Source organism: Kockiozyma suomiensis, assembly GCF_038497685.1.
Source record: "Kockiozyma suomiensis strain NRRL Y-17356 unplaced genomic scaffold V2V93scaffold_11, whole genome shotgun sequence".
Classification (NCBI taxonomy): domain Eukaryota; kingdom Fungi; phylum Ascomycota; class Lipomycetes; order Lipomycetales; family Lipomycetaceae; genus Kockiozyma; species Kockiozyma suomiensis.
In genome coordinates this window covers 23,839-46,191 of record NW_027117674.1, presented here as the reverse complement: position 1 = coordinate 46,191, position 22,353 = coordinate 23,839, and the positions used below count along the sequence as shown (strand labels likewise).

General features: G+C 45.8%; 8 protein-coding genes across 8 annotated transcripts; 5 read left to right on the top strand and 3 right to left on the bottom strand.

Annotated features, from left to right (window-relative positions):
* The first annotated feature begins 56 nt into the window (after positions 1 to 56).
* On the top strand, positions 57 to 6,801 carry V2V93DRAFT_372932 (uncharacterized protein). The gene is made up of 5 exons (XM_066910854.1): positions 57 to 248; positions 309 to 521; positions 583 to 809; positions 880 to 6,256; positions 6,319 to 6,801. The coding sequence occupies exons 2-5, from the start codon at positions 341 to 343 to the stop codon at positions 6,366 to 6,368; spliced, it is 5,835 nt and encodes a 1,944-aa protein (XP_066764353.1). The 5' UTR covers positions 57 to 248; positions 309 to 340; the 3' UTR covers positions 6,369 to 6,801.
* Positions 6,406 to 7,297, bottom strand: V2V93DRAFT_372929 (uncharacterized protein). The gene is made up of 4 exons (XM_066910853.1): positions 7,176 to 7,297; positions 7,080 to 7,111; positions 6,936 to 7,017; positions 6,406 to 6,877 (listed from the first exon to the last, which is right to left on the bottom strand). The coding sequence occupies exons 1-4, from the start codon at positions 7,263 to 7,265 to the stop codon at positions 6,851 to 6,853; spliced, it is 231 nt and encodes a 76-aa protein (XP_066764352.1). The 5' UTR covers positions 7,266 to 7,297; the 3' UTR covers positions 6,406 to 6,850.
* A 127-nt stretch (positions 7,298 to 7,424) lies between these two features.
* On the top strand, positions 7,425 to 10,824 carry V2V93DRAFT_372926 (uncharacterized protein). Its single transcript, XM_066910852.1, has 2 exons — positions 7,425 to 8,272; positions 8,328 to 10,824. The coding sequence occupies exons 1-2, from the start codon at positions 7,477 to 7,479 to the stop codon at positions 10,610 to 10,612; spliced, it is 3,081 nt and encodes a 1,026-aa protein (XP_066764351.1). The 5' UTR covers positions 7,425 to 7,476; the 3' UTR covers positions 10,613 to 10,824.
* Positions 10,825 to 11,310: 486 nt separating this feature from the next.
* V2V93DRAFT_326557 (fungal-specific transcription factor domain-containing protein) lies at positions 11,311 to 13,632 on the top strand (the record flags this gene model as incomplete). Its single annotated transcript, XM_066907533.1, has 3 exons — positions 11,311 to 11,542; positions 11,598 to 11,663; positions 11,732 to 13,632. Coding segments are annotated over 3 exons (2,199 nt in total), but the record flags the coding sequence as incomplete, so codon positions are not given.
* A 1,409-nt stretch (positions 13,633 to 15,041) lies between these two features.
* On the bottom strand, positions 15,042 to 16,462 carry V2V93DRAFT_348575 (uncharacterized protein). Its single transcript, XM_066907929.1, has 2 exons — positions 16,314 to 16,462; positions 15,042 to 16,254 (listed from the first exon to the last, which is right to left on the bottom strand). The coding sequence occupies exons 1-2, from the start codon at positions 16,384 to 16,386 to the stop codon at positions 15,158 to 15,160; spliced, it is 1,170 nt and encodes a 389-aa protein (XP_066764349.1). The 5' UTR covers positions 16,387 to 16,462; the 3' UTR covers positions 15,042 to 15,157.
* A 65-nt stretch (positions 16,463 to 16,527) lies between these two features.
* On the top strand, positions 16,528 to 18,120 carry V2V93DRAFT_372919 (mannose-6-phosphate receptor binding domain-containing protein). Its single transcript, XM_066910851.1, has 2 exons — positions 16,528 to 17,061; positions 17,132 to 18,120. Exons 1-2 carry the CDS (start codon positions 16,838 to 16,840, stop codon positions 17,724 to 17,726), a joined length of 819 nt encoding a protein of 272 aa, XP_066764348.1. The 5' UTR covers positions 16,528 to 16,837; the 3' UTR covers positions 17,727 to 18,120.
* Positions 18,121 to 18,834: 714 nt separating this feature from the next.
* V2V93DRAFT_372912 (translation elongation factor EF-1 alpha) lies at positions 18,835 to 20,758 on the top strand. The gene is made up of 3 exons (XM_066910850.1): positions 18,835 to 18,917; positions 19,083 to 19,232; positions 19,298 to 20,758. The coding sequence occupies exons 1-3, from the start codon at positions 18,915 to 18,917 to the stop codon at positions 20,525 to 20,527; spliced, it is 1,383 nt and encodes a 460-aa protein (XP_066764347.1). The 5' UTR covers positions 18,835 to 18,914; the 3' UTR covers positions 20,528 to 20,758.
* Positions 20,628 to 22,215, bottom strand: V2V93DRAFT_372909 (MAGE family-domain-containing protein). The gene is made up of 3 exons (XM_066910849.1): positions 22,099 to 22,215; positions 21,718 to 21,973; positions 20,628 to 21,660 (listed from the first exon to the last, which is right to left on the bottom strand). The coding sequence occupies exons 1-3, from the start codon at positions 22,138 to 22,140 to the stop codon at positions 20,747 to 20,749; spliced, it is 1,212 nt and encodes a 403-aa protein (XP_066764346.1). The 5' UTR covers positions 22,141 to 22,215; the 3' UTR covers positions 20,628 to 20,746.
* Positions 22,216 to 22,353: the final 138 nt, after the last annotated feature.

The following is a 22,353-nucleotide window of genomic DNA, read 5'->3' as shown; positions in this document are numbered from 1 at the left end:
GTCAACACAGTCAGACATTTCCAAACCCTCGCGACGCCCGCTCGTTCCATCCACACCACTCCTCCGCTTCTTGTGCTTCCTGCGCTCCTTTTATCCAGCCTGGCTATTGTCAACCAGCTCAGTAGCTTGGTGAACAGCCGTGCGTTTGCTTGAATATTTGTCGTATGACACCCGCGTGCCTCTGCAGCACCGACACCCGCTGACCCCGAACATCTCTACCTTTGTCGCGAAAGTCTCTTTATCTTCAAGTATACTCGCCATCTCGTGCATTATTCTGTCCTGCCTGCTCTTTGCGCTAACATTTCAAGGAACTATTCACTCTGCCGTATTGGCAACCGCGATGGCGGCTGATGGTTCTTCGGACCTTGATGGACCCTATGCTTTGCGTCAATCCAGCTCAGATATAGCAGCCCCAGAAACTCAGTCCCATACAGCGTCTAGCCACAGTGAGCCTTTGAAAGCTGACACTGCTTCTTCGAAAGCTCCTCTTAATGATGATATTGATGCCGAACATCTTTCTGGTAGGTGCTGCTTCGTTAGGAACCGCTACGCTCTTGAATCCTCATTAATCGTTGAATATAGATACACCAGAGCACCCTACCTCCCTCGGGTCTACCTCAGTTTTATCTTTTTCATCTGCCCCATTTGTTCTCTCGAGTAGCTCTTCCACGTCTTCAGCGTCATCGGGCTCGTCTTCTGTGTTTGGTCCCGGGCAAGCAGCGTCGGCGAATCGCAAAAAGCCACATGCCACTTCACCAATGAAGCTATCCCTCGATTCTAGTCGTCAAAATCTCGAATCATTACGTGAAGTCAGTTGCCATTTGAATTTTCAACTTGAACCATCTTTAATGTCGTTACTGACATATTCGCTCATGATAGGCTGTCAGTGTAGCACAGTTGCAAAGCTACCAACATGCTGACCGGAAGGCATCTCCAGTTTCTGCTGGTGCTATAGCTAGCAAACATTTGCCTTCAACTAGTGACTCATTTTTGGTATCTCCTTCGTTAGCCTCTCCAGACATGTACTCATCAGCCCGCAACTCCTCTATTTCCGAAACTTCGTCTTCATCGGCCAATTTTCAGTCTCACTCAGCAGTCTCCTCGAACAATTTGGAAAGCGTCGAAAGCTCACACTCACTTGCTTCAAATTTCTCATCACAAGTCAGATTTGTATCAAATTTTGCTGAGCTCGAGTATCCAACTCCCAAACTCTACGATCTCGCTTTGAAGCTTAACTCCGACCCAGGTCTTCACGAATTCTGGAATAACCTCACGGAGATTCTTGAAAATGTCTATATGGCAAAGAGAGCTTCCTTGGTTGTTCCTAACGATCTCACAGATATTTCGAATACTCCGTGGGGATTGAAGGGAGTCTGGACCTCCCAAGCCCTTCCCTGGGCTCTTTCGCGTTTACAGCATCATAGAAGCTCTCAAACTGCTCAAAGTTTCGATAGGGATTCCGAAGAACTGAATTTGGATAAGGAGATTGATAACACTGATGATGACAGCGAATGGGAGGATACATTTGAAGATTCTGAAGGCGAGCATATTTCGTACGATCATGAATCTGGAGAGAGCGTTACTCAATCCATTAGGTCCGAGTATGAGGATACAGTGACCGACGATGATGACGAACGCATAAGCCAAAGTTCACACAACTCCGCAGTCACTGACGATGGGCGTCTTCCATTTCTATCTCGAAGACAAACAGGTGTCGAGAGAGGAACCGCTAAAATTTACTGTGATTCGCGGCCTCTAGAATCTGATGTTGACCCTCTTATTGATAGTTTGGGAGTGAGTCGAGTTCTTCATCGCGGAAAGGTTGCTCTCTTGCAGCGTGAATATAGAAATCTCGAGACTGCTTCGCATCTAAAGACTTCCGAGTCGAAAGATAGGAATAGTTCACGACCTGTTGCACTTGCGGATCTTCGCAAACAGTCCACAGTATCAAACGCCAGCGACGCATCCACTATAACCGAGCGTCCCAGTCTTGCTCATAGAAATGCATTCTCGAAAGCTAAGCCACGGCCTAAACTACGAGATCCATTTGGCGATACTCTTGGCGCAAATGCAGAAAATCCCATCCGAAATCTGCCATATGAGGACTATGAGCAATGTATTTTATCGCCTTGGTCGCATTCGCCAGCTCCATCGCCAGCATTATCCAAGGATAGTAAAGAAAATCCTTTTTTCAGCACGTCCACTCAGTCTACTGTCGAGGAGGCATTCGATTCCGCTGACGATGGCCCTGATACCTCTCCACTAGCAGAATTTAACATGCCTGTTCGTGCGATTGGACTGGAGTCATGTTATTCTGTCATACACATTCCGCTGGTGCATCCTTCTCTCGCTCGTCCAGTCAGAAATACCACTAGCCTGAGACAGGGAAGGCAGAGTATTGTGCCTATTGCAATCATTTCAATTTTGTCAGACGTGATACCTTATCCTGTTAATCTGGTAAAATCGATCAGCACTTTCGCTCCACATGTTTCCGCGTCATTTACATTGGCCGAGGCACATGCCAATTTAAAGTATCAAGTGGAACGCTCAAAGTCATTACATTCCCGAATATATCATGGAGACCGTAAAAGTCGCGGAGGAGTAGTTTATGGATACTCAAGAAAATCTAGTACATCTAGCAATCGCTCTTACAGTGGTTCCGTAAGTACATCTGGTAGCTACTTCGGACTGAATCGTCTTAGTGACTCGGCGTCATCGAGCAGGACATCTACGCCAACTTGGGAATCGGCAAACAGTACGATAACTGATTCGTCCTTTGGAATTACGGGATCATTACCGGCAGGGGGAATTACAAACGCTGGCTCATACTCTTCGACTACGATGAGCACTAACGCTTCACTGTCAGATTCGCCAGATGTCGAATCTCCAAAACCGAGTAAGGTGCCGTATAGATACCGCGCCCAAGGCAAATCGGCAGCTGCGATCCCACATTTAGGCTCCTCGTCACCACCTCCAAAGTCGCCTGTATTATCGTTCTCTTCTTCATCCTCGCCGGCTCCTGTTTCAGTGTATCCTAATCAAGCAACTTCCCAACAGCGGCCCCACGTCGCGCCTCGACGGGAAGATTCAATGGCAGAAAATCACTCTTATATGTCTACTCCTCCGCCCCGACTTTTGAGGACAATAATTGACTCTATTCCTGTGCATCTCCATATTGCTGACCCAACCACAGGGGCAATAACTTGGGTCTCAGCGCGCACTTTAGCTTATTGTGGGCTCTCACCTGACGAGTACTGCCGGCAGCCTGCGCAGCAACGGTTTCATCCTGACGATCAGCAAATTTTTATGAGGGCATGGAAGACTGCTCTGAAGAATGGTGACCCATTGAGTTTGCAGCTGCGAATGAGGCGATTTGATGGAGTGTACAGATTTTTTGTTGTTCGGGCCGTACCATTGCGTGATTCGAAGGGATCAATTGTCCACTGGTTTGGGACAAATATGGACATTCATGAGCAGCGAATAGCAGAGCTGGAATCGATTAAGCAGTCTGAGAAGCTTGCGAGTGAACGAAAATATAGAACATTAGCAGAATCCAGCCCTTTGATTGTGTTTGCTGCTACTCGCTCAGATGGAATCATCTATGCTAATAATCAGTGGTCTTATTATTCGGGACAGTCAATTGCCAATTGTCAGCGATTCGGATTTTTGGAGTTTGTATACCCCGAAGATCGACAGAAGTGTATTTTGCCAATGACTGAGGAAACCCAAACATTTTCGTGTGAGCTTCGTTTGCGCGATGCAAACGGTAACTACAAATGGCACATTGTTCGATGTGTCTCTTCAGGCGAACAGAATTCTACCGATTCTAGTCCTGATACTCCGGGCATCCATGCGGAATTGATGTACCGGAATCTTCCCGGGTTTCCCATTGATGCGACCCCAATATGTCCCAGTGGAGATCCCGTATGGTTTGGCACTTGCACTGATATCAATGATCATAAGCTGATCGAAGAGAAATTGCAAGAAGCGAAAGATGCCGCTCAGCGTACTATGGAGTCAAAGGCTCGGTTCTTGTCAAATATGTCTCATGAAATTCGTACGCCTTTAATTGGCATTTCGGGTATGGTTAATTTTTTACTGGATACCACGCTAACTTCGGAACAGCTGGATTATTGTCATACAATTTCCAGCAGTTCAGAAGCATTACTGTCTGTTATCAATGATATCCTGGACTTGTCTAAAGCTGAGGCTGGTAAAATGCGTCTGAACAAAGAATGGTTTAATATACGCTGGCTCATTGAGGATGCTAATGAGTTACTGAGCACTCTTGCTATATCCAAGAACTTGGAGCTCAATTACATTGTTAACGAAGATGTTCCCGCAATTGTCAATGGCGATAGGATTCGTATTCGACAAGTCTTACTTAACATCATTGGAAATGCTATCAAGTTTACTTCTCGCGGAGAAATTTTCACTCGCTGCTCTGTCGAGAAACAAGGAGCTGATACAATTTTACTGCATTTTGAGTGTCACGATACTGGAGCTGGGTTCACCAAAGAAGACGAAATTTTGATGTTCAAGCCGTTCAGCCAAATTGATGGCACGATGACTAGAAAACATGGTGGAAGCGGCTTGGGCCTTGTTATTTCCAAACAGCTGATCGAGCTCCATGGTGGTACTGTCAGTTGCCGCGGCGAGAAGGACAAAGGCTCGACATTTTATTTTAGTGCCGAGTTTGGGTTACCTACTTCCGAAGATTCTCCAGGCTTAAGTCCTATTCTGCGATCGGGTATGCATCGCTATTCAAGTGGGTCTTCATCTTCATCTGAGACTCGCCAAGCAATGCTGGATATGCACTCTCCATTTTCTTTGCGACCTGGAGCCATTGCATCTGTTTTACAGGTGCCAGGTACTGCTACCACTCCTGGTCTTATGTCAGGCTCACCAGCGAGCGAATATCCCATGATATTTAGTGATTCATCTAGAACGCCGCTGCCCAACCCTGAATCGGCGGCTCCTGATTCAACACATATTCTGGCTATGACTGCTGAGCATATAAAGCAATTGAAACCTGCCAAAGATCCTCAAACAATGCGCTTCAGGATTCCGTCGGATCCTCATAAACACCGTGAGGGACCCAGTGGTTCTGATTCAAGTCAGTCTAATTCATTTAACGATTTGTCTCCAGTTATCGAGGACGGCAAAGCTAACAGAACCTTTGCCTTGATTGTTTGTGAATATCATTTTTCGACAGAGGCAATTATATACCACATCCGCGAAGCTCTGCCTGCTGATCATACTCTCGAAACTGCACATGTTACCAATTACGCATCTGCGGTTGATCTGCTTGCAACTCTTGGATCCAAACCACCTACGGCTGGAGACAGACAGCCTTTCACGCATATTGTCATAAATGTTACCGACTATACCGAAATTGCCGCTTTGACGGTAAAAGTTTTTTCAAATCCTGCTGTCTTTTCAAAGACGAAGGTGATTGCTGTCACGACTCCGATGCAAAAGACTGCAATCATGCAAAATCTACGAGCATATGCTGCTGGTTTGCCATCTGCTGTGAATAATCAGGAGCCAACTATTGCCACCGTACCTGGTGTGAAATCTTTGGAAAACAAATCAGTAAAATTTAATGCGGGAAGCGATGGTTTGGTTGATTATAGTGTTCTCGATCGTGAGATGGGCGTTCGATTTTTCTATGTATCTAAACCTTTGAAGATGTCTCGGTTGTCAGCAGTGTTCAAGCCGCGCACGAAAAGTTCCAGCACCAGGTCTTTTTCTCATTCTGGATCAGGGACGTTAGATGAGACGGACGAGATGAAGCCGTTTGCTAGATTCGAGACTACAGACGAAACGGCGACACCGAAGCGTAAAGCTACTGGTAAACAGAGCATATTTCGGGAGTTGCATGCTGCCGTTGAGGGTCACAAGCATCGCGTATTGCTTGTTGAGGATAATCCAGTGAATCAGAAAGTTCTCCAGACATTTCTTGAGCGAGGCGGTCTCAAAGTTGATACAGTCTCAGATGGCGAAGAGTGCGTTCAAAAGGTTTACAACTCTGAGCCGGCCTACTATAGTCTGATTGTGTGCGATCTTCATATGCCTCGTAAGGATGGCTTCCAGACGTGTGCTGAGATTCGTCGGTGGGAAGACGTTAACGGTTTTGGAAGACGTCCGATTATTGCTTTGAGCGCCAATGTGATGTCGGATGTTGCTGAAAAGTGCCAGTTAGTTGGATTCTCGCGTTATGTCTCAAAACCAATCGACTTTGTTGTGTTCAAAGGTATATTTCCATTTCTCCTTTTATGTATTTTGATTCTATTACTAATGGAAATTGCTGCGCAGATGTCATTATTGATCTTCTCAGTCCGGATACTGACACTGACAAAGAGTAGTAGACTGCTTGAAAGGTTAGTAGAAGAGAGGAAGTAGGGGGAAGTGAAAGGAGGGGTAAGGAAGTTAATGGAAATGAATGACTTGGAATGGCGCACGGCTTTAATTTAATTTAATTTTTTTATTGTTGTTATATAATTGACGGGGTTTTTGTAAGTAATCCTCACACTTGATGTGGATTAAGTCCCAACTTTTTGACTTTGTCAAGCGGCATTCGGTTTGCTATCGACTTGATTTGATTTTTGTATGCCTGGTTGGCTACGAGTTCGGATTCGGGGTACAATCTCTTTACTGTGATTTGAGGCTCATCTTCGCACTTGAGCGTGAAGTTGTTATTGCAGGAAATAAGGTGATTTTTGTTTGCTGTATTGTCAAAGATAGTGATTTTCAAAAAGCAGTCTGCAGCAGCAGCCTCTGCCTCAATCTCTTACGCCGATAACTCCAATATCAGAAAAAAATCTGTAACATAGACCAGTGATCTACTTCACCCTCTAAACTTCTGCAGCGTATTCTAAAATGGCGGTTAGACTACCTGGGAGAGGAGAAATCATATAGAAATAGAGAGGTACCTTCGCGACGCGCTCGATATGCCGCTGTCGCAGCTTTTTATCACCTGCTTGCCGTGCCTCAATATTCGATCTCTTCAAAAGTCTATGAAGTAGAACAACAGTCAGAGAAAGGAGCATAAACAGATAATACTCTAAAAAACTTACTCCTCGAGAAATAGGATGTAGTTGAGGTAGATCTAGAAATGTAAACATACGCATTAGAGGACAGAATTAACTTCGAAGCACTCACAAGACACTCACCAGAACATCGGCACGTTTAGAGATGTTACATTGCTTCGAATTACGTTTAATTATGCGTCGTAGCAAAGATCTTGGGTAGAGACGGCCCATTGTGTTGTTTACTATTTAATAGAGTACTGAGCAGTTTACAATCGCGTCGAGTTGAGCATAGTACGAGTGCCATTATTATGTAAGCAGGTGATGGCTGTGCGGCTTGACTGAACCGTTTAGGCGAGTACTGCAGTAGCAAGCATTTAAGGCTGGCGAGCGCTGGCGACGTTATTGCATAATTCACTTGGTTAATTCTCTCGCAAATAATGCAATGGGAGACGTGAGTCCTGGGCTTGATTTGCCAGACATTGTGCGGCCACTGTCTAGCCAATTTCTGCCGCCTTCATTGCAGATGAGCGATGACGAAGCCGGGTACAACGTGCCCGACGATGGAAAGGATGTGTACACCGATGCCGATGACACAGATTATGATGCTGACGCAGCCAGTTCTATTGAAGGGAATTTGTATGCTTTAGACTCTCCGTTGTCTCCGCTGGTTGTAGGCTCACCTAGTCGTCCCGCTTCGCAGCGAGTGGGATTTCCCGAGCAAGCAGTCCAGCACGAAAGACCTGATCCTTATAGCTCTTGGTATAGCACGCATTCGTCACCAGCGACAGTATCACCGGGATCGTCTACGATTCATGTCATAATGAAAGACAAGGTTGACAGACATGTATTAGAGAACACGCACAGGCTGCAGCGTATTCTGTCTATTAGCTTGCCTGAAGCAGATTCGTCTCTTACGCCTGAGCTGGCACCTGGAGACTATGAAGACGACGCTCCTCATGATTTAGTTGGATTTGTGGATCATTTAATTTATGATAATACAGTATCAGTGGAGGGAAAACGTCTCAGTTTGCAACAAATCCTGATATCCGCCTCAAGCAGTGGTGATATATCAGCACTTGAGAGGATTTTGAGTCAGGAAGATGCTAAAGCATATGTAGATGTGAACACACCAGATGAGGAAGGTACTTGTGCTCTTATTTATGCAGCATGTTTTGGACACCAAAAAATTGTTGCTGAGTTGGTTTCAGCTGGAGCAGATGTGAACGCCCAGGATAAATGTATGTTTCGTTATGACTTGTATATTTAGCGATCTGATCTAACAGTGTCTCTTAGTCAAATGGTCGCCGCTGATGTGGGCCACAAATAATAACCACGCAGACATTGTTAGATTTCTTCTCGATCATGGTGCTTCAGCAGATGTGAGATCGTCAGCTGGAAGGACGGCAACCGATTTCGCGAATGCGAGTAGTAACGAGATCAAAGGCATGGTCAAAAGCGCATCTAACAGGACTATCAGTGGTATCGGGATAGAGAATATAGACGATTTTGAGAATTCGAGGAGTTTAACCGATCCTGTGTCTACATTCAACAGCGAGGGCGACCTTAGTCGAAGGCTTATCGCCGAATCTGCAGCAAATCTAAATGTCGATCTCACAAATCTGGTGATGGAAGACCCGTTTCCCGAAAATGATGACAACTATGATACCGAATTTGATTGGGAGCACTGCTTACCAGATCAAATGTTTGTATTCTCTGCCGAGGACACTTCAAAAATAATAGACATGGCCATTACACGCATGCAACCGACGCGATCAAAGTTTCAGAAGCCGGTCCCTGCAAATGTTCTTTTCCTATCTGCTCGTTTTGCTCATTATTACGGAACTCCAGATCTGTTGACCGGGCTTCTTATGCCAGCTATTGAGCGAATTGCCGAAATTGTTGAGGCACACGAAAACGACATGGCATTTTTGGCATTTTGGTTGTCAAACGTGACATCCTTGCTTTATTACTTAAGAAAAGATGCTGGGATGGTAGAAGCTACAGCAGAATATCAGCAAGACCTGACGGAGCTTGTTAGCGAGATTTTTGTGCTTCTGATCCGTGACGCTGAGCGAAGACTGGACAATGTTTTGGACTCCGCTATTTTGGATCATGAAACCGTACCCGGCTTGGATGATATTCAATTTCAGCGAGAGTGGCCATTTTTTAGAGCGCCTAAAAAGCATGAAGAAACTGAGGGTAGTGCCCGTAAGGCTAGCGATGGCGGAAATCATAAAAATCCCAAAGCGCAGAAAGATTCTGGTAGTCTCAGTTTATCGAATGTGAGGCCTCCATCGCCTAGAAAGCTCGCTAAGCCGTCTCCGCGAAATGTGACCTCTCTCCTAAGCTCAACTCTCTTTGTTCTTGATCTTTACGATGTTCATTCGATTATCACATTACAAATTATGAGGCAGATATTTTATTGGCTCAGTGCAACGATATTTAACAGAATACTGAGTAACAGGAAATATCTCGCCCGTACACGAGCTATGCAAATAAGGCTGAATGTGTCTGCGCTTGAAGATTGGACTAGAGTCAACGACCGGCGGCCGATAGATATATCTTCGCCAATGGTAGGAGGAATCAGAACAGGCTCAGTTCACGAAAGCCTTTCTGGTAGTGCTCGCCGCCAGCTCGCACCGCTGATCCAGCTACTTCAGTGGCTTCAGTGTTTGTCAAGTCTGGGAGATGACACTGACAGTCTATCTGCGACAATTGAGCAATTTACTTGTCTGACTGCCGAGCAGCTGCTTCATGTTGTGAAGCAGTATCGAACAGAGGTTGAAGAAGATAAAATGTCAAAAATGGCCCTCAAATTTCTCCGAAATTTAGAAGAATCACAGCAGCAACACATGCAGCAACAAAAAAGCTCTCTAGAAACCTTTGCGGCATCAGTGAAGAAGTCGAAGTTATTCACGCAGATTCTTCCTGCGTCTGTCCATGAGAAGCAGGCTCAACAACACTCACCATCTACGGTCTCGACGGAGTTGACTAATGCTAACGAGTTCAAGGATATTTCAATCGACTCTCCAGTGACACAGAAGAGTGCATACGGACCGCAGACTTCATTGGATACTGTCCAGATCAATTCAAATTCCCAGTGGGATAATAGCGCTATTACCAAGCATCTCAAGAACCTGAACATTGATATGTCTTCAAGCAATGCAGCAAATGATGACGATCCGGTTACACAACAGCAACCAGGAATATTTATGGATATTAGTTTGATTCTTCCGTTTGTGCTTCCAACATCTACTGAAATGTTGATGGTCTGGGGAGCTGGAATTGGTGGGACTGATAGAACACAGACGAGCAAGCATATCCCTGTCATGCCTTCTGAATTTGTTGCGAAGCTCGATGCTACCTCGAGCCTAAGCACGGGAGCGCCGAGTATAAAGAGTGGAATGACTGGCATAGGAACTGGCCTCGATGGACTATCTAGAGATGGCTCGCAAGGACGACAGAGATACGAAAGCGGAGGTTCGTCGCGCATGGAGGGCTATACTGAGCAACGAGATAGTTTTCAGTCCGACACCTCTAGCATCATTGACGAATACCATGGGGGCAGGTCCATTTAGTATTTCAAGTGAGGTTTTAGTGCCATCGAATATGGGTCCATTACAACGACGGCTGGTGATAGAGACCGGGATGGCCAAAGACGAAGAAGAGGACGATTCGGCATTGAAGGGCGAATGGGATATTTTGGGGGTTGAGGCGCTTAGCGCTCGCTAGATCAAATTTAATTTTTGCGTAATCTGATAGTAGGATTAAGGTATCTTGTTAGCAATCATTTCCTAGCAAATATTCCATAACTAGCAGTCACACTACTGAGGCTCACCGATGCGGAGACCATATCAAACCAAATGCGGACCTACAATCTACAAATTGCGTAAACTGTGAAGAAATCATGCAGCATTCGACTACAACTGCCCGAAATATGTTGAGATGTAAATCAGCATTTTCCATGCCCTTTCTAGTCGGCGGGCTGACGACCAGCAAACATTTTCTGCTATATCTATGTCGAAATGATGTCGAAATGGAGGAGCCTCTCGGTGAGGTAGAATAGTACAACCTCGGTTGTAAATGAACCCGTACCGCAACACAAAGTGTATCGCACTATGATCAAATAATATAGGGTTAGGGTGAATTTAGAATGTCTCCGCCCTCCTACCACAGTAGTTTTCCTGATTACTTCCATTTATCATAGGTCAGTCGTCGTGAGCAGGCATTCTGCAGATTAGTGTTATTTGATGCTCGTTTGCTGTCTGGAGTGATCATGCCTTTTCATTCCGTACCAGGGTCGAAGAAGCTGGCTGTGCCTGCGTCCTATCGTGACGATGAAGATGAGGACGAGGAGCAGTACGAGCGGGACTCGGAAGAGCATGATCACCAAGACGTTTCAGAAGGCGAGGATATCCATGGTATATCTGCCAAAGAGAAAAGTGAAAATCCGTCGAATTTAACGCCTCTGCAAAAACGGCGTAGAGTCACGAGAGCATGTGACGAGTGTATGCTGCGATATTGCCAAGTAATCCGATTCACATTGCTAACACTCACATTCAGGCCGACGAAAGAAGATTAAATGCGACGGCAAGCAACCTTGCACTCATTGTACCGTGTACAGCTATGGTAAGGATAATGGTTTGAGTTGAGCACAAAAGGATTTGAATGACGAAATTGACGTGATGCCGATATAGAATGCACTTACGACCAGCCTTCAAATCGCCGCAGAAATCCGGCACCGATCTTTATTAGCCAGCTAGAGTCCCGATTGCAGCAATCAGCAGCTGTTCTGCAAACCTTACTGCCTGGAGTAGACCTCTTTAGAGCGGGGTTCGATATCAATGGATTTGTCAAGGAGCTGAAAACTTCAAATGGACCTATGTTACGTGATCTTGCTTCCGCTGCCAGGCAGGCCGCAAATAAACAGCTACCTCCGGGAGAGGCAATTCCTGTACATTATAGTGGAACGTTGCCTCAAGTCGAAGACAGTCCGGACTCCGCAGCATCATCGTCGACGTCTACTCCTGCCAACAGCCAGGACACGAATATTGAGTCTATGGTCGTTTCACTCGGAAGGCTTGACGTTGACGAAACTGGTCATCTTGATTATGTGGGGCATTCTTCTGGCCGTGCATTTCTGCAGCATGTTCGCGCCCGTTTTCTGAACGACCATCCAGATTCCATCCCAGCAGACCTACCTAAGCGTCAGCTTTACTCAACAAATGGTGCAGGTAATACCCCGCCTGGGTTTCCTTATGGCGATTCTCCGTCGGACATGCTTTATCAGCAGCAAATGGCCGAGTTCAAAATTATTTTGCCCGCTAAGGACGTTGCTGATGCATATATTAATGCGGTATACGATCAAGCATTTTTAATAACTCATTTTGCGCATCGCCCCACATTCACCAAGCGCTTCGAGGAGTTGTACGCTACCGATCCAGATGATTATACTCCACAACAGATAAGCTTTTTGCCTCTAGTATATTGCTATCTCGCAGTTGGTGTCCTTTACAAAAAAGACCCGCGTGAACCGTCATCTGACGAGCCGCTCGATTTCTCGGAGGGCTACATGTATTTTGTAGCCGCAAGGAACATGATGGATATTACGGAGGCCCGCGATACGGATGCTATTCAGGCTATTGGTCTCATGGTCATTTTTCTACAGTCTACTGCTCGACTTTCAACGTGCTATTCTTACATCGGCATCGCACTGCGTGCCGCGCTACGCTTAGGCTTGCATCGAAAGGTGACTTTCATGTTCGATCCTGTCGAAACTGAAGTGCGGAAGCGGTTATTTTGGGCGATATATAAGATGGACATTCATATTTCTGCGATGCTTGGTTTGCCGCGTTGTATTACCAGTGAGGACGTCAATCAGGAGCAGCCGCTGGAAATTGATGACGAGTTCATAACCGAATCAGGAATTCTGCCGCATCCAGTAGGGGTCATGACGCGACAGACAGTGGGTAACCAACATACTAAGCTTATGGCAATCCTAACTCGAATAGTAGAGGATGTTTATCCCGTAAAATTTCGAACTGCTACTTCTGGAGACGACAATCCAGCTAGTTCAGTCAGCTATGCGAAAGTGGTTGAGCTTGAAAATGACTTGCAATCCTGGCTTGATGCGTTGCCATATGAGTTGAGACCCGGTGTTGAGCCTCCCGCACAATGGCTGCAAGCCAATAGACTACTGAATATGGCTTTCTGTTACGTCAAGATTATCCTGTATCGGCCATTTATTCACTATGTGGGGCAAAAATACAAAAATACCATGACAGATCAGCGTCCGTATGCTTGTGCCGCTAATTGCATTTCCACGGCCCGAATTGTTGTGCATCTTGCGGATGATTTGCAGAGGCGAAAAGTGCTGCGCGGTGCTCACTTATTTTCTGTCTATACCATTTTTTTCTCGGCTGCTGTATTGGTCTATTATGTGCATGAAGACCCATATAATCGATATGTAAAGGAATTTCTTCATGATGCAGAGTTGGGAAAGATGGTCATCAATCATCTTAAGGGTCGCAGTACAGCTGCAGCTCGAACGTATGATATGCTTTCGGGATTGTTCCAACTTCTAGATAAGCATATGGCGAATATTGGGGTTAGCGGAAGCCACTCGCATGATGACTCGAAACGGAAGCGGAATACAGAGAAGCAGCAGTCATTATATAGAACCGCGAGTGGTACACTGATGAAGCGAAATATCGCAAAGCCCTCAAGCACGCGATATAGTAATTCGCCAAGCCAGCAACGAAGTTTACCGTTATTACCGAATCAACGCGCCAACACCGTTATGCCGCCTTCTTCCTCTTCCTCTGATAAATTGAAGAAGAAGGCAGGGTTGAAGCAGCCTCAGCCTTCAGGAACCCCAGTTGCTCCAAACCCATCGCCGGACGACACCTCCGATCCTCTGTCCACGTTGCCAAGTACTGTGTACGATCAGCAGCATCCTAATAGTGATCCAGCTCCCTTTTATTTTCCCGATTTCCAGGTACCTTTACCCCAGCAGTCGGCTCAATCGTCTGTAAACGAAACCGAAGGGAATCCGTTGTCTGCAGATGTGGCGCCTTTAATTGGTCTTGCGCATGCGAATTCGTTTCCTTTGTCCGGTCAGCCAGTTGACTTAAGAAGTTCGGCCTCGCCTTCTGGTAGTTCGCTTGATCGGCAAGGCTCGTTTGATGATTTTTATGGGCTCTCTGATACGGTCGACAATGGGCAGTCGCTGATCGATAGTAACACCCAGCAGTCAGGACCGCTGAATGTTGATATTTCGGAAATGAACACTTTCACATCGTCCAACATCAACACCATGCTGTATTTTCCATCTTTAGGAGAGAATGCTGACATGGACAGTAACTTGACTGGAAACTCAATGGCGTCTCAGGTTCCTACTGCTACTGCATTACAGCCGTCTACGTCGGAGGATCCGTCGACTGGGTTTGCATATGGGACTGTTGATGGACTTATGTTAGATGGATTGCTCTTGGGTACAGATAAGTATGCCAACGATAAGCTCGATGCTCAAATATTTGGCAATTACTTCCCTTATGCGTATGATGATAACACTGAGTCGAATATGGAGTCGCAGCCAACACCTGCACCTGCGCGACAGTCCTGGCAGCAACAACGGGCCGGACTAGGGAATAATGCTGGCTGCGCTGCGGCGACTGGTCCTTCGGCGACTGGTCCTTCGGCGACTGGTCCTTCGGCGACTGGTCAGAATGAGTTCTATAACGAGGTGCCTGAGTGGGATGAGTTTTTGTCACCAAACGCAGATTGAGTCGAGTGTTGATATGCACTCTTAGTGAATAATGTAGGCGAGGCTGATGGTTGATAGTTGCGATAATAATTCGGTGGAAGCTAACTGATTTTTTTTGTATAATATGATAAGTGTACAGAGAGTGAGGGTGAGTTTGATCGATCATTTTGGTTCATTTGTAAAGAAGATAGTTTGTGGTGTATTTGCCAGTCAGTTTCTGTAAATTTTGATTTTGAGAGTGGAATACTTATAAAACCTATATTTCGATTGGCCGATTGAGGCTAATGATGATATAAATTTTAATTTCAGTGATAAATTCTAGTATCGTACATATAATACAGCTCATTGTGAGGCATGTTTAGTCGTCGTCATTGTCATCATCGCTGCTACCGTTCGGCGAACCTCCATCGTCATCTTCCGAATTGACCTCAAAATTTTCGTCCTCTTCGTCATCGTCATCGTCTTCTTCATCGTAGGGTCCTGATGCAGGAGTCTCAGTAGGGTCATCAGAATTTCCTGTGATGGCTTGCCATTCCTGCTCTGCCTTAAGTAATTCGTGTCCAATTTCATTTTCGTCTCTATTCTGTGACTTAAGCATTCTTTTTTCTCGTTTTTCCTCGGCCATCGACTGATCGTTCAACCGCCATTTCCGGACATACTCATCGATGTCAGCGTAATGTTCTTGGTCAATCATGCCAAACTCAACCTCTTCAGAAAATTGGTCTTCGTCAGAGATGTAGGCTACTACCACAATTGTAAGATTAAATGTCACACGCGTGATGGACGAGTACGAGACTGATTCGATTAGATCGAGAGGGACAAACCAGACAGGCTTTTTGAATCCAAATAGGATGCCCGCCGGAGTAAAAAACAAATAACCATCTTTGGTTCCCCGATGCGCGTCAACATAAAAAGTGTTGCCCTTGTCAAGCCTTGGGATATGTAGCTTACTTTCCAGAAATGAGCTGAGAAAGATATGAGCCGGGGTATCTGCGATGGCTGGCACTGCCTTGCCCTGAAATCCTGCAACAGTTTCTGGCGCTACAAATACAATGGCATCAGTGAATGATGTGGGAGTGTCAGGATTGGGAGTCGGGAGGATAATGTATGTATAAGTCTTTGTGGCTCGCCCGGGGGTCTCAGAGACGAAGAAGCTTCCAACGCCATTGGCTAGATCAGCATTATAAATTGCACTTGAATAGTCAATAGATGTGGATGCAGATGATAAAGGAAGAAGAGTGAAATGGTCGTGATGGAATGCTAAAGCGAGCTTTTTCCGCTGCGGGGAAGATACGGATATTGCTGGGATGAATAGCAGCGGCGGTTCGAGTGTGGAGGTTGGCGGTATCGGATCTGAAAGTTTGCGTTTTTTTGCTACCGAATCAGACGAGGTTGAAGAGGAGGCAAAATAAGAGAAAATGCGTTTGAACAATTCGCTCGATTGAGGATTTTGAGCTAGATGATATAGGATATATTAGTGCAGTTCAATCGAGAGATCCAGTGCCGTCACATACAGATATATTGCTGAGCCGCCTCTTTCAACGGCTCGTCACCTTGCAAGATTTCTAAATACGCCAAATCTGCCATTACATATAGTAAATGTGTGGCTGCTTGTGCTGACAGTCAAATAGCAAAATAATAGCAGCCTTTTGAGCAATCAAACGCGGTCATTTTTAACGCAGATCGACGAAGATTGAAGGCTGGGATAACTAATTTAGGGTTCAGCACTAGCCGAATGAGGACGTGCGGCAGCGAAGCACGCGTCGTTTCGAAGTGCAGCCTAATGTTGCCTCTCCTTCTTTTAAGAGGACAGTCCACGCCCAGAATTTGAACCAGTCTTCGCGCTTGTTGTTTGTTGTATTGCTATCTCCCTCTGACTTTTCCTCAGTCTTTTTCTTTGTCTTTCTTGTTGCGTTAAGTAGCACTTGTGACACGTCACTGTGTATCTTCTCGATTCACAGCTTTGAGCGCAATACAAAGGCGATTGTAAATCGTTTGAGTTCATTTTGCATGTGTGTATAGATCGAAAGCGCATAATATGAAGAAAATTCTGTTTTATCGGCAAGTTCTCTGCTCGGCAGTTCCTTTGGTTCTACTGCTAGCACCAGTATATACTCAAGCCGCTGCGGTGGATCTCCACACCAAAGAGAAAGCCGAGTCTGGGAAGAAGACCGATACGTTGCCATTCTGTACAGCAATTTCCAAAACTACTGGAAACTTTTATGATTTGAGGACATTATCGAGAGAACAGGGCGTACATGAGTATGGGCTTTTTTTTTTTTCTTTTCTCTTTTTTTTTCACTAAATCTAACTGCTAGTGTACTTATTTTAGTTCGGATTTTCATATTCGCGGCCATGATTACGGTCATAATTTTACAATGAATATCTGCGCTCCGGTGCTGGAGCCTTTGAGCAGTGTAGTTGGTATCGATTCTCTTGCAAATATTTCGGCTTATTATACCACGGAAAAGGGCGAACGTTACTCGATCGGCCAGTTGGCGTCGCCGCCAGCATTTAGAGGTCGAAAACTTGTGTTGGAGTATAAAAATGGGTCGCCATGTCCTCAGTCGACAGATCTACGCAAATCGTCAATTATAGCGCTCACTTGTGATCGAGAACTGCTGACAGATATTGCTCTGTCGTTTGTCGGACAGGTACACGAGTGTGCTTACTTCTTTGAAGCCAGAACGCGGCATGCATGTGCCAAAGCTGGATCACAGGGTGGCGGAGCAGATACATTGGGGCCATTTGGAATATTTGCATTGATTGTATTTGTCATGTTGAGCGTTTATTTCCTAGCTGTGTCGCGAAGGCGGGTACCGTATGTGCATGCGTTTGTCAACTCCATTTTCTCGGTTGTGCAACGAATGTCGGGATGGGGACCAGAATCAACGCCACAGGAGAAGACTAGTCGACCTTATCAGTAGGTAATTGCATTAATAATGGGGGTTTACAAGTTTTGAATAAGCAATTTGAGGGATCAGGATCAAGGTCGGACATGTGAGCCGGTGTTGTACAATTGGCCGGACTCGGGAGTTGGTATTAGAAGCATTACTATGTTATTTATCGTCTTTTTTGCCATGGTGCAATGTGAATACATGGCAAAATTTCTGAGTCCAGGTGCCGGATGGCGTCGAGTAGAATCCACTAATTGCCAGCCCGGTCCCACTACGTAGAATGACATGTATATACAATACGCCAAATGCGTTGAGACTTGTAAACTACCCTGTTTACGACGGTCTGAGGTGATGTTGGAATATATTTTAAGTACTATAAGCACACGGCTACAATTGGCCGGTAACTCGTATCGCATGATTGGCCTCGTCGTAGCAAGGCAGGTCAAAGAGATGGCAAGGAGATCAATTAGCAATTACAGCATCATTGGGAGAACGAGCAAAGAAGCCGACCCCTGATTTCTCGCCACCCGCCAATCACTACAGCACTGCCATCAGCCTCCCAATCTTCACCAATCTTTACCAGTTAGTGCAAGAGAAATGCTTTAATTAAATGGACGGGCGCTGGTTGTTAATTGCCGCGAGAAACTACAGCGGCCTTCTCTCTGTCTGCATCATCCGAAGATTGGGAGACGGCATCTTATCTGCGCTGCGACTCATGCAAAAAAAAAAAACGATAGCACGGCGCCGCGACAGACTCGACTCGCACGACTCCCTCGGTCTTTCCTTAGGGTTCTACGCGCAACCCTAAAAACACAGTCACAGAGAGGAAGACTGTAGCCATTGCCCAGCGCATGCAAAATTCAGGTCGCTGAGATAGCGAGGCGGCTAGGGTGCTATAGTCGGCAGAGACCAACTGACTGGCTAAAAATACTTGGCAATGCTTGCTTCCCTGCAAGATACGAGGGGCAGGTCCAGCAGCATTTATTTACATATAACCCTATTCGGACTTGCATATTGTCGCATCCTTGTGTCGCAGATCAAGGGTTGGGGCAATAAAAATTTTTTGCAAGTGTGCGTGAAGCCAATATAAAAGTCTCCCGCCCGCCGATTTCTCGTTTTCCTTCTTTTTTCCTTGTCTGCCCACACCGACTTATCATTTGCATAGTCATCTGGACACTTACTTTTATTTCTAAATTATCTATCTACTACTAAATCAAAATGGTTCGTACTCTTCAATCTTTTTCTTTTCGATCGCACACCGGGACTAGAGGATGTAGATCTTGTCAGTGGCGATCGTAGAATGTGACAAGCACCTTCAGTCACTCTCATCGCCAGCAACTATCACCTGCCCTTAATGTAATGTTACTAACCATATTATCCGTACAGGGAAAGGAAAAGACTCATGTTAACGTTGTCGTTATTGGCCACGTCGATTCCGGCAAGTCGACCACCACTGGTCACTTGATCTACAAGTGCGGTGGTATTGACAAGCGTACCATCGAGAAGTTCGAGAAGGAAGCTGCTGAGCTCGGAAAGGTGAGTGCTAGAAAGTTTTTAAAAGTTTGCAAAAAACTAAGCGCCTTTACTAATTTTGTGATTAGGGTTCTTTCAAATACGCTTGGGTTTTGGACAAGTTGAAGGCTGAGCGTGAGCGTGGTATTACCATTGATATCGCTCTCTGGAAGTTCGAGACTCCTCGCTACTACGTCACCGTCATTGACGCTCCTGGACATCGTGATTTCATCAAGAACATGATTACCGGTACTTCTCAGGCTGACTGTGCTATTCTCATCATCGCTGCCGGCACTGGTGAATTCGAGGCTGGTATCTCTAAAGATGGTCAGACTCGTGAGCACGCTCTCCTTGCTTATACTCTCGGTGTTAAGCAGCTTATTGTTGCCATTAACAAGATGGATACTACCAAATGGTCTGAGGCCCGTTACGAGGAGATTGTTAAGGAGACCTCTAACTTCATTAAGCGTGTTGGTTTCAACCCCAAGACCGTTCCTTTCGTTCCTATCTCAGGCTGGAACGGTGACAACATGATCGAGCCCTCTTCTAACTGCCCCTGGTACAAGGGTTGGGTTAAGGAGACCAAGGCTGCTGGTGTCGTCAAGGGCAAGACTCTTCTTGAGGCCATTGATGCTATCGAGCCTCCCGTTCGTCCTTCCGACAAGCCCCTTCGTCTTCCTCTTCAGGATGTCTACAAGATCGGTGGTATCGGAACTGTTCCCGTCGGCCGTGTCGAGACCGGTGTCATCAAGGCCGGTATGGTCGTTACCTTCGCTCCCGCTGGTGTCACCACTGAGGTGAAGTCCGTCGAGATGCACCACGAGCAGCTCGTTGAGGGTCTCCCTGGTGACAACGTCGGATTCAACGTCAAGAACGTTTCCGTTAAGGAGATTCGTCGTGGAAATGTTTGCGGTGACTCCAAGAACGATCCTCCCCAGGCTGCTGCCTCGTTCAATGCTCAGGTCATTGTCATGAACCACCCCGGTCAGATCGGTGCTGGATACGCTCCAGTTCTTGACTGCCACACCGCCCACATTGCTTGCAAGTTTGACACTCTCGTCGAGAAGATCGACCGTCGTTCCGGTAAGAAGATGGAGGACAACCCGAAGTTCATCAAATCGGGTGATGCTGCCATTGTCAAGCTTATCCCCTCCAAGCCTATGTGCGTTGAGGCCTTCACTGACTACCCTCCCCTTGGTCGTTTTGCTGTCCGTGACATGAGACAGACCGTTGCTGTTGGTGTCATTAAGTCCGTTGATAAGACTGCTGCTGGTGCCGGTAAGGTTACCAAGGCTGCCCTCAAGGCCTCCAAGAAATAAAAAATTCGTTGATGGGTTTTTCGGTGGGTTTTGTTACGTTAATATGATATTGTGAATTAGTTAGATTTGGTTCGGTTGTGTGTCAAAACTCATCCACTGCTAAAATTCAGATCTTCTTCATATATTTTTCATATTGCATGCAATCAAACTAACGTAGTCATTTAATTTAATTCATTAACATAAACTGTGCAAGATGGTAGCAAGTGCCCACTAGTGCTATTAATCCTCATCTGACTCATGGTTTGAGTCTGTACTAGACGAATCGTCATCGTCATCCTCATCCTCACCCTCATCGTCATCCTCTTCTTCATTCTCTTCCTCTTCTTCTGTGTCCTCAGCGACATCATTATCGTCTCGTTCAAGCTCTACCTGACGCATTCTCCTACTCATACTAGCTCTTGCTTTCTTCGAGTTGAGAGAACTTACAGAGGGCAAGCTGGTCTTAGATAATTGTGTACCCTGAATTGCCATCTCTCCCGTTTCCTGGCCGGGATCCGTGAGCATAGTATCATTTTCACGAGCGTGATGAAGAGCACTAAGAGCACGTTCTCGTAGATTTGGAGCAGCATTCCGTCCATATACGCGCACGACAAAATCTGCAATTGCTTGTTCCGGAAGTTCGATTCTAGCACGAGGGCCGACGTAGTATGTAAAGCTCACATCCTCTGTTCCAAGTTGCTCGGAGTCGGCGTCCTTTTCGCGTTCAAGATACTGGTGTTTTATCATTAGGTTTAGAAGTTCATTAGTGCGCTCGTCATTGTATGGCGTAAAAGTACCGATACGGAGGATGCGTAAAGACTTGATGAGCTCGACATCATGTAAGCGACCGCCGTGGAGAAGAAGCAAACTGCAAATTGCAACCACGAGCCCGTTATATATTCTATCTCCCTGAGCATTTGGTTTTAAGCACTCAAGTCCTCTATAGGCAGGATCTAAAACAGAAGTCACAGTATACAATTTGTTGGTATTTGTATTTGGCTTCTTGATTGGAATATTTTTTCTCTTGCTGACTCTGCGAATAGCGACGGATCGAGTCGGAAGTTCAGTAAGTATCATGCCAAAAATGGTACTTAGCATGTGCTGCGCCTGCTGATATATCTTTGGGAACTCGCGTCTGTGAGTTTTCTCAATTACTATCAATTATTTGTGTCAGCGACCTGCCTCAGCTCAGAATTGATAATTACTGCTACCTGTCTCATTGATCACACTCCGACGAATTGGAGTCCGACTGTGCTCAGATTCAAGAGCTAGTCTGACAAGGTTTTTAGCCATACGAAGAATCTCCGCGGAGTCTTCTGCACCTGATATATCATCATTTCCCACGTCTTCGTCTGAAGGTGCTACTACTATGTCTGCTCGTCTATTGGCTTGCGTTCTTGCTCGTTTGCGCGAGGCGGCCAGTGTAGACAGATCTTCGCTTGCATCATTTATATCCTCAATGTTCACCTGATGTTGCCTTTGTTAGCAAGCGGTAATTGATATTGTGCGTATATCTGCGCGTTGTGAATCTGCAGCCATAGACGTGCGTTATACAAACGCGTCTAGCCAGCACGCCGCAATTTTGTACGCACCTCTCCAGCCGCATTTCTTCGACGGCCACTCATTGTTGGCATAGCGTAAATAATTAAAATCCAATTATTTTGCTGAACGGAAGATACGATGTTTAATTGGGAATAGTATTGTTGGGCTGTACGCGTCTAGTGAAAACGAGGTAGAGCTGTCATACAAGCCCTAAACCGCTCTTTTTGGGTTGCTACGGTAACGAGATCTAATTACTTTTTTGTTTACATTTTGCGTCATGGGTCCAAATTGTCAACAACGTCGTA